General features: G+C 35.3%; 1 protein-coding gene across 1 annotated transcript; it reads right to left on the bottom strand.

Moving 5' to 3' along the window:
- Positions 1–1327: 1327 nt before the first annotated feature.
- Positions 1328–2476, bottom strand: LOC110925814 (myb-related protein 340). The gene is made up of 3 exons (XM_022169640.2): positions 2359–2476; positions 1904–2033; positions 1328–1822 (listed from the first exon to the last, which is right to left on the bottom strand). Exons 1-3 carry the CDS (start codon positions 2471–2473, stop codon positions 1420–1422), a joined length of 648 nt encoding a protein of 215 aa, XP_022025332.2. The 5' UTR covers positions 2474–2476; the 3' UTR covers positions 1328–1419.
- Positions 2477–11605: the final 9129 nt, after the last annotated feature.

Here is an 11605-nt window from a genome sequence, read left to right as displayed (position 1 = left end):
TAACGACAAATTTGGATCATTGATCATATCCATCAGTGGAACCACCCGATCATATCCATCTCTACTAAGCTATAATGCCTATATATCAATTCAGGAGTAAACCCAATAAGCTTGAGGAAAAAACACGATTTTCACCAAAACTCACGATTTAAATAATCCAACCACTTATCTTGATTTAAATCAATCTCAATAGTGATTATAGTTTATTCTCATTATTTACAGAAGATTACAACACAACTTTAGTCGAGTCTTACTTTAGGTCAAATTTAGTGGTCAGATTTGCAACTCTATGCCGAATTTAAATATTTCATAATCTCAAATAACTTTTATATACTTTTTTTTAAGTTATACCATAAAAATCTAGAACTTTATTTTTTAATCTATGCGTGTCAATTAAAAAATAAACGTATTGGTAGGCTGTTTGATGCATTACTAATTACAACGTTGCGTCCAAGCATGTTACAAAGATGTACGTAACTCAATTACAAATTTACAATGACGCTTCTACCATTACTATAGTGTGGGGTTTCTATTATTGCGGAACCCCAAAACAGGGGTGGACCCACATAGAGCGGGTCGGGGTCTCCGGACCCCAATGTTTTTTAAAAAATTAGTAGATCTGGTATATTAAATTTTATAAGGACCTCATAAATACAATTAGGAGACCATAGAGAGAAAAGTAAAGCTGGTGTAGTGGTAAATCCCCCTCTTTATTAACAAGAGGTCATGCGTTCAATGCTTGTATAGCTTGTTTTTTTTAAATCTAATTCAATCCTCGCTCTGACCCGACCCGAAAATTTTAATGTTTTGTTATAAAAATTTTGAACACCACTGCCCCAAAATGCTAAAAATCATGAAATGTTCTCAAATGATTGGCAATGTTAAAACACTTCATCAGTCACTTGATAAAACAACAATCTTTTGAAAAGAAAGTTGATTTGTATATAGTGTATACCACCCTATATGAAAATTTAAAATACATTATTCTTCTTTAACTAAGAGCATCACCAATAGAGGTGTTTTTTGGTGGTGTTTTTTGGTGCTAATGTGGCACCTGCCCAACCAATGAGAGTATTTCTCTCTCTTGACCCACTCACATACACAAAAAAACACTATTTCTCTCTTCTCTCTCCTCTCTCCTACATCACACTCACATAACTTTACTCCCTCCATTTTTTCTCATTTTTTCTCACAAACATAACTACACTCTCTCTCCTCCACCTCACACCCTCTCTCCTCCACCTCACTTTCTCTCTCTTTAAAAACACCAAAAAACATGTCTATTGTGGATGCTCTAACACAGTTTAATCGGATAATTGGTTTCGGCTGCATTGCCCGCATACTGTTTTAGAAACTCCTACAAGAAGTGGATGTAGTGAAGCAGCTAAAAGTAAAAATAAAAAATAAAATATGAACTAATTATTGTTCCATCACAGGTTGGTTTGGATGGTCATTGCCCAGATCCCACAAGAACTCACTCCAGAAGCCATCTTCGGAGACGACGTCCCACGAGGATGCAACATCTTGACCCATCAAAGACTGGTTATGTTGCTGCTGCTGCTCACTGGTTGTGCTGCTTGAACTTTTGACAGCAACAGCATCATCCATTTTGCATCTGTTGTTGTCATCTTTATAAGGAAACACAAAACTGTTCTTCATTTCGTTTACTTCTTGTCGATATTGGTCGCGTCTAAATGCAGTTTTGAGTTTTTGCTTTTGTCGGTTTTGTAATGGTGTTTTTTTCTTCTTGAAGTTGGTTCTCCAATAGTTCTTTATCTCATTATCAGTTCTCCCTGGCAAGTATCTAGCTATGGTAGACCATCTGCAAAAAAAATAATATCATTACTATAAAACACAATAGATTCAAAGCGTGCGCGCGTGTGTCAGTTGAGAGATGCATTACTTGTTTCCCCACAAAGCATGAAGTTCAACAATGATGCCTTCTTCCTTTGGTGTTAGTTGACCTTTCTTGAGACCAGGTCTTAGATAATTCACCCATCTTAACCTGCAACTCTTCCCACTTCTTTTTAACCCTGAAAATATATCATGATATTCTTATAAATCAGTATGTACAAATGCGTTATGCGGTCCTGGTTCTCAAAACATCATTGTTTTGAAATGAACGCTTGTAACACCATAGGCAACGTGTTCTGGGAGCAATGGTTGTGGATGAGCGGAGCATTCCACACTTAAAGGTTCTCGGGTGGGATCAGTACTAGGTTGGGTGACTTCCTGGTAAGTCTCACCCGGGAAACTATAAACAAACCCATGAGCTCCCTGTGGGTAAAACGGACAATATTGGTGGTATGAGAAGCCGGGTGTTACAGCACTTCTATATAAACAAACTATTAATCCTACCAGAGCAACCGGCTACTGAGCTCCATCTTCCTTCTCCATGCACTTTAACATATTCAATAAGCAAATCATCCTCTTCAGGTGTCCAAGGTCCCTTCCTCCATTCTTGATCCAGCATTCTCCAACCGATCATTCCCGCCATTTCTTTTTATTTTTTCTTTTAATATTCACTTGTTTTCTTGTCTACAAGTTGTATAACACAAACTACAAGTAAAACTGGAGCAACTCCTTTAAATATTACCTCCAGCAGTCAATTCCTTGATATGGTGATCTCACTTTTTGTTCCAAATCTTGATATGCAATCTTTTACACCTCTAAAAGCATATTTATCGAAGCAACCAATCGCGTTCTCCCAGGTGGCACAAACTAGAAAATATACCCATAACATTCATGCCCCCCCTACCTACTTAAATCTCTAAAGAAAATATTCCTTAGATCATAATTCTATAACTAGGCTTAACTCATGTTTCCATTAACAACACGGAATCTAAAAGAAATTCCATTAAAACGAGTTGTGCCCAATCCTAGAGAAACACATGGTATGCTGTTTCGGGTAATTTAGTATTAGAATATGTTAAAGACGATGAGTGGCTAGTGGACACGTGTGTGGTGGTTCGATTATAAGTGTTGTTTAATGTGCTGGTATGCCGATTTAGACACTCATGATTAACACTAAGCCATTAACTAATCAACACTTTTTGGATGTTGACATATCATTATGATTATTAATATGGCACTAAACTGTAGCTGATAGCATGTTTGATCAAAGTTCCAACACAGAAGGTGAAGTGAATTTGGTAATCTTTTTGAAGGCTTATAATAGTTCCCCTTCAAACTTGAACTGTCTTTAGAAAAGTTGATTTTAATCTAGGACTGTTGTAACAAATATCATGGGAATAAAAGACTTCTGGAAGTTTTCATCTAGTCATCTCTTTATCTTATTATTTTTATCTTACAAAAATCCAAAAAATATTATTTTACACACTATGTAACTAACTTTAACTACCTCTCTGTACTTCTTTAGTGACATCAGGTGTTTATCTTCATCAAAGTGGTGCGGGTTCAAGTCTCACAAAGTCGGCTATAAGTGGATTTTCGGAGTTGAATTAAGGGTGTGTGTGTTCGCCTTTAAGGAAAAAAAACCTACCTATAAACTAGTCTTTTTTTTTTCGCTTTGATGACTGATCTTTTATTTATTAACATCACAACGGACATCTATCACCAGCAACCTCACGTGATCTTCGTCTTTGTCAAAGGCTATAACTAAAGATTTGTTACAATAATCATATTATGTTGCAGATATGCATTACATCATTAATGAAATTGACCGGAATAGATCAACACATCATCATTAGTTTAGTGTTTATATGCTAAATAACTTTGTTACACCATTTGAAACAACAAAGTCGTTGTAGTATAGTGGTAAGTATTCCCGCCTGTCACGCGGGTGACCCGGGTTCGATCCCCGGCAGCGGCGTACTTTTTTGCAACTTGTGTTGTTTATTGGGCTTTAGTTGCTAGATCTGCCCGAAAGCCCATAGTCTTTATGGGCCATTGTACATATAAGTTTTACACGTTACAGTGAAGATTTATCAGGCTAGAGGGTTTCATATCGTACAAATAATATGCACACCATCAACTGACCTGTGACGATTCCCGATTATATAGGAGGGTTTCGATTTAAGAACTTCTGATGAATTCATAATAGAGTATTTTTGGTATCGTGTCGATATAAAATTCGTTGAAAACGGAGTTGTATTCGTAATAGAGTATTTTTGGTACCGTAAGTTATAGCTAGTGTCGTTACGATAACGAGAAACGTGATGAACTGAACCCATACAGGTCAAACAACATCGGTAACGGAACTTAGTGTCAATATTATCTTGGCATATGTTTTTCGATTGTTATACTGAGTGTCAATACGGAACCAAACCGTATCGATCCAAATAGAATATCCTTTTACGAAGGTAAAAAAGGTGATGTAGGGTCACTTCTAACGTCACATATATAGAAACAAATATCGCCGGCTTAAGCACATTTTCTCAATATCCATTATAAATATAAAATATTATGTTTTGCCAACGGTGCAACTAAATGCACCGAGCTCGACGATTTTTGGTGCTACTATAGAATAATCAACCGACTTGCAACGATTTCTGGTTCAATTCGCGGATTATATAGGAGGGTTTCGATTTAAGAACTCCCGATGAATTCATAATAGAGTATTTTTGGTATCGTGTCGATACAAAATTCTTTGAAAATGGAGTTGTATTCGTAAGGGAAATTGACCTTTAATAATCCCATCTATACCTTATTGGCCATTAATAATTCCACCTCAAAATATTCCCCCCATCAGTCCCACCTTTCACCTATTTTTCCTACAATGGTCCCCCGTTAAAAAAAACTAAACGGAGTTAAGCTTTTTTTCCAAATTACAAACAAATTTTTTAGGGCTTTTGATTAGAACGACGATACGAGTCCATTGATGTAAAACTTGCCTTGAAACGGTGCTCCAAACGATGAAAACGACGCTTCAATTTGGGTGTTTAAATTTCCAATTAACCAAAATCAAGTCACTTGAAGCACCATTTCGAAGTAAGTTTTACATCAATGGACTCGTATCATCGTTCTAATCAAAAGCCCTAAAAAATCTGTTTGTAATTTGGAAAAAAGCTTAACCCCGTTAAGTTTTTTTTAATGGGGGACCATTGTAGGAAAAATAGGTGAAATGTGGGACTGGTGGGGGGAATATTCTGATGTGGGATTTTTAATGGCCAATAAGGTCTAGGTGGGATTATTACAGGCCAATTCCTCTATTCGTAATAGAGTATTTTTGGTACCGTAAGTTATAGCTAGTGTCGTTATGGTAACGGAAACGTGATGAACTAAAGCGATACAGGTCAAACAGCATCGGTAATGGTACCAGTAATATATGGAAATGGAGTTATATTCGTAATAGAGTATTTTTGGTACTGTAAGATATTCTCTTGAGCATATCTTTTTCGATTGTTATACACTCCGTGTCAATACGGAACCAAACCGTATCAATCGAAATAAAATAACCTTTAATGAAGGTAAAAAAAAAGGTGATGTAAGGTCACTTCCAACGTCGCATATATAGATGCAAATATCACCGGCTTAAGCACATTTTCTTAATATCCGTTATAAATATAGAATATTATGTTTTACCAACGGTGCTACTAAATGCACGGTGCACCGAGCTGTGACGATGTCGATACAAAAATTGTTAAATATAGAGTTGTATTCGTAATAGAATATTTTTAGTATCGTAAGTTATAGCTAGTGTGGTTAAGGTAACGGAAAACGTGATGAACTGAACCGATACAGGTCAAACAACATCGGTAGTGATACCAGTAATCTATGTGGAACATGTGTCGATATTCTCTTTAGCATATCTTTTTCGGTTGTTATACCTGTCAAATTTATGGTATCAAACACTCAAACTTCAGAAAATACCCAAACCAAAAGTTTTATTAGCCCGGAAGTAGAACTAAACAATATAATTATGAAGTAAGAAATCTCAAAACTCTCTCATAAGATCATCAACATGACGATCTTATCTAAACGATCTAAAGACTCACGATGATCTATGAATCAACACGACTCACAGACGAAAACCCTAATAGCCCCACAAGAGAGAGAAACTTAATGAACAAAGAAAGACATCTCAGTTATTAAGAAAGGAGACTGGGCATGAGACTTTATAAACAATCCACAAAAAGTTGCACCGACTTGACTTGAAAACCCCGAGGAGTTGTTATAACAATACTGATTACTGGACCTTCAAAGTCTTGAAACAGCTTCAATCCAATCCCATCTACAAGTTGTCATGATAAAGCCCAACTTGAATAGGCAACAGCAGCCAATTATCACATGAATCCAGCCCACGATCAGTTACAACACGATTCATTATTAGCCCAGACCTTGAAATATGACAAACAAAAATATTAATCTTTTTATACTAATAAACAAAAATACTTTTTGAACACGTGTCATTTTCTGGTAATTTCTCACCTTTATTTTTTTATTTATCTCTTTTATTAAATAAAATAATAATATTAAACATCAACTTAACTAAATCGATTTATCTCTTTTGTTTTCATAATCTGAAATTGATTTCTTTTTTAACTCTAAAGTTTCAATCTTTGACAATTTAAGTCTAAAGTTTCAATCTTTGGTATTTTAACCCCTTTGATTAATTTGATTTTTCACTTCTAATTCAAAAGTTTTCATCTTTTGCAATTTAACCCCTTTAATTTTTTTTTTTTTACTTTCAACCCAAAACTTTTCATCTTTCGCAATTTAATCTCAACACTTTTTTTACTTTCAACTTTAGTCTCTTATGGTCCGTTTGGTATGAGGTAATGGAATAGATGAGGGAATGGAACGCACGAGGTAATGGAATGCACAAGGGAATGAAATGAATCATTCCATTCCATTGTAATGTTTGGTTACTCAGATGTGAATAGAATGAATCATTAATTTGTAAAAGTTGATAAATAAAAAAAATGAAACAACGAAACACAATTGTCGTAATAGTAATAATAATATTAATGGTAAAAAAATAATAATAAAAATTTTGTATATATTAATATTAGTATTAATATTAACAATATAAATATAATAATAATAATAATAATAATATCATATTTCTTTCCATTCCTTGAAGGAATGAAAAAAAAACACCCCCTTAGCAAGGAATGAAAATTGTTATATTTGGAATGAGTTACATTCCTTTGGAATGCTTCATTCCATTACCAAATGGTAACCAAACATGTTTATTTCCATTCCATCAGAATGGTCCATTCCATTCCACCTTCTATTTCTTCATACCAAACGCTACCTTATATACTTTTCATCTTTCATAAGTTCTCCGTTTAACGTGTTGTTCTAAATTTCCGAGTTAACACGTCGCAACGTGCGTGTGGGGTTCAACGTTTTTTCATCTATTTTTTTCCTGTTTGACATGTCCGTCACAGCGCGTCTATTTTTCCAGTTTGATAGGTATGTCGCAACGTGCGATTAATTATTTTTTTATCGGTTTTACACATAGGCTCGTGGTTATGTGAGAAACATTTGTCTTTCATCTAACATGATATATAACTAATTAATCCCCCGCCGCATTGCGGCGGGTGGTAATTCTAGTAACACTTATAAAACAATACTAGAGATATTAAACTGAAGTATAAAAGTATCACTTTTAACATCCCCTCAGTTTTAATTTCAAACAGATTAATTATCTAAACACTTAAACATGTATGAATGATCTTTAAGCAAATGGTTTTACAAAGTTGAACCAAGCCCACTTGACGGATGCATCGAGCCGTGTCCTGGCCCAAACGTGAACCCAGTATTTGAACCAAGCATTTAGCACATCTCTAGCGAAAAATATTATGCAAAAATAACAAAAAAAAACACATGCATTGAGTAAACAAAAGCTAGAATTTTAGAACACTAACTTTCAACACATGATTATAAAAACACATCTATTTGTTGAGTAATTTTCAAGACATGTCAACAGTATTCCATAACCAATAAGATTAGAAAACATATGCCAAATACCAATACACCAAACTTCAAAAAAATAGACAGAAAACATGATCATCAGATAAAGAAAAACTAAATATTTGAAAATATTGAATAGAAAGAAAAACAAACCTTTGTTTTCAACATCCCCCTCTATTAAACTATTAAATAGCCAAATACGTCAAACAATCCAATCTTCTTACACAAAGTTTCTTACAAAGATACTGGCAGATTAATCAGATGTTGCTGAAGAAACAATCATTTCCAATCAATAATACTTCCTCAAAAAATTGTCTTCATGATATTCCTTTTTTCTTATTTCAACTTTTCAACTAATCGGTAAGTTTAGCTTGAAGAATACATGAATATCAAGAAACAAAACACTCAATCTCAAAATGATATCATTTTTCTTTTCAGTTTTTTCCATATCTCCATATAATAAGTTAATATATAAACAATCAAAAAAGACAAAAATTTGAAGATTAGGACTTGGATGCATTATGCATGCATGACCTCTTGGTTGGTGTCAAATATTATGCAAAACTAGTAGGTTATACCTGCGCTTAGTAGCTTGGGATGAACCAGGACACGTTTACGGATCGTTTCAGTGGGAGTTACATTTTTTGGTTTCGGTGTACTTGCTATGGTAAACGAAAAAGAAAACACCAAAACATAGTCATAATATGAACCAAACGGGTATCAGAACGAGCTCGTTTTGTTGTTTGTCTATTATTTAACATCCAAATCCGCTTTACCACAGAGCCGGCCCGTAAGCTTATCAATCTAGGCTAAGGCCTAGGGCCACCAAAAAACAAGGGCCTCCAATTTTATTTCCTTTCATATATTAGACTTGTTTTTTGTCATTTAAACAAAGTTTCTAGGCCCAAGAATTAGGATTTACACTAGGAGTCTGCATTGTCCACTCACACAACACATCACCCCTCGTTACTTGCGGCGTCTTTTGAGTAACAAATGTGAAACTGATTGCGGATTGAGCGAAACTTAGGGCCAAGATTAGGAAAAATCATTGTTATGATTATTCAATATCTCAATTCTCAATCTCAATTCCGTTATACCAATTCAATAGGGCTCTGACTTTGTAGTTCGTTTAGGGCCTCCAAAAACGTTGGAACGGCTCTGCTTTACCAAACTCTATGTAACGTCCAAACCCGCGTGCTGTGATGGGTATCAAAGTTAAAACCTAAAAATATAATGTGTTCGGTAATTGATTAGCTTAATATTTGAGTTAATTAAAACAATATAAAAGAAATAAAAAAAAAGAATCAGAAAGGAGATTAGGGGAAAAACAGAAAGAAATCAATGTGTTTAAGGTGAATTTTAACGTAAGGTATAATTTGACACAGAATATATGATTCTCTCATTTTTATATCAAGCGACGTGCCCAGTAAATGATATATATAAGACCATGTGTTATGGTAAGTGATAGTGACAGTTTTAATGAAAGGCATGTGTGTACGCAAGAGAGGTGATCACACTCACTACCGCATAACACTCACTACCGCATAACATGTGAGATGGTCAGTGATACAGGTAAAATGTGTGGTCTTTTTTAAAAAAACCTTTTTTGAAGCGTCTTGTTCATATTTTCAAACAATTAATACTCTCAGTTTTCATTTTGGTATGATTCTTATTGTTATATAGAGGTGAAGGTGGCAGCTTTCATATCCCGGGGTCCCTGGAAAAATAATATTTTTTTTTTATAACGGATGGTATTAATTGTGTAAAGGTTAAGATTAATTATTTGTTGTTCATATTCTCAAACAATTAATATTAATTATTTGCAAACAATTACTTGTCATTCGAAAATGATCAATCCAAGACGTGTCAAAGTAGTTTACGAGACCTAAGATATTTTTTTGTGTAAATTACATTTTTCGTCCTTTATGTTTGTAAGGAGTTGCAATAGATAACCTTTAACTTTAATAATTACAGTCACGATCTTTTATTTGCAAAACCTCCTTAGGTCCTTTGACCCTAACCTGGTTAAAACTTTCAGTTAAGAAACTTTCAGTTAAGTGAGATCATATGCAACCCATGTGAGGGCAAAACAGTCATTTAATACAAAAAAAAGAATGTCAAAATTTAAGAACTTATATAAAAATTATAAATCTAAACCATGATCATCATCTCCCCTGTACCTTCTCTCTCTACATACAACTTCTACAATTATCATCATCAGGCCACTACCACCTACACCACCGCACACCAACACCGTCGACCACCGACATCATCACCATCACCATTGACCTCCATAGTCCCGCCACCATAACTTATTAAAAACAAATCAATCAAGAGAAAACTGATATTATTCAATCTAACTTCTAGATCAAAATACACGTTGCTATGACAAAACCTAAACCTACTAAATCTATCAATCAACAATCAACTTCTATCAACACCACCACTACAAATTGATTGCAACTGAATTTGCGCCGGCTGAAGTGAATTGATATTCACTCAGCTAAGAGATAATCAAATTAGGAATAAAGGTAGATCTCGAATTGATTAACCGATAGGATTACAACTTAATACAAGAAGAAGATGGGAATACAGAAGAACAATGGAGATGGGAAGAAGAACACACTCAAGTAGCTTAAACAATCTTTTCATAATCTCCGTAATCTAAACTCCCAGTATTATATCTAGCTTGTCTTGTTGGGCTTATTAAACGGGCCACAAGGTTGGGCCTACGAGAGTCTACACGGTTCATAACACCGGCTCATAATAAAACGGAGCAGCCGGATGTTGTCACTGTTTACACACAATCAGAGCCTTCTTCGGCTACGGCACAGTTTATCGTCACTAATATCAACACAGTTTCTCTTCACGTCAGGTGGCGTTGCTAACAGAGATAATAACTGAATCACAACATTCCAGTTACTCACCGGAGTTACCTGAATCGACGCCGGAGCTCGCCGCTGTAAACGACTCGGTTGAGTTCTCGATTTCGCCAATCAATCCGCTATTAATAAAGAATCAGAGATTGAATATCGATTTCTAAGGGCTGGATCTTGATGGTGGCGGGACTATGGAGGTCAATGGTGATGGTGATTTGTTACAAGAGTTGTTTGCAGACATAGCTTTAAGTTAGAAAGCTGCAATGGTGATAAAAACCCTAATGAGGGATTTGGGGGAGAAAAGGGTGTAATTTATATGGTGGGGTAGTTGGTAGGTGAATGGACTTAAATGCTCTTACATGCCAAAGCATATTATCAGAACTAACTTAAATTTCTAACTGGGTCCGGGGTAAAGGATGAAACGTTCAACATGTTTTCTAAATAAAGGATTGTGGCTGTAAGTATTGCTTGTCTCGGAGTGTTCAGAAAAGAAAAATAATAAGACTGTATATTTAGTTAGACATGCTATGTTGTATGGAACAGACTATTGGGCCATCAAGAAGACACATGCGCGTAAGATGTAAGTAGCAGAGATGAGGATGTTAAGATGGATGAGTGGGCATACAAGGTTGGATCGGATAACAAATGAAGTTCTTAGGAAATGTTACGAGTGGCTAGTATATCGGATAAGATACAGGAGGGGAGATTGAAATGGTTTGGACATGTCAAGAGGAGACAGTGGAGGGGAGGAGTAGAGTTAGGCCCAAAACTACTTGGGATGAGCGGATTAGGCAGAATTTGGTAGAGTTACACCTCTCTGCGGACATGGTACATGATAGGGGACT

This window comes from Helianthus annuus, chromosome 17, assembly GCF_002127325.2.
Source record: "Helianthus annuus cultivar XRQ/B chromosome 17, HanXRQr2.0-SUNRISE, whole genome shotgun sequence".
Taxonomy (NCBI): domain Eukaryota; kingdom Viridiplantae; phylum Streptophyta; class Magnoliopsida; order Asterales; family Asteraceae; genus Helianthus; species Helianthus annuus.
The sequence above is the reverse complement of the archived record's forward strand: the minus strand, read 5'-3'. Positions and strand labels throughout refer to the sequence as shown.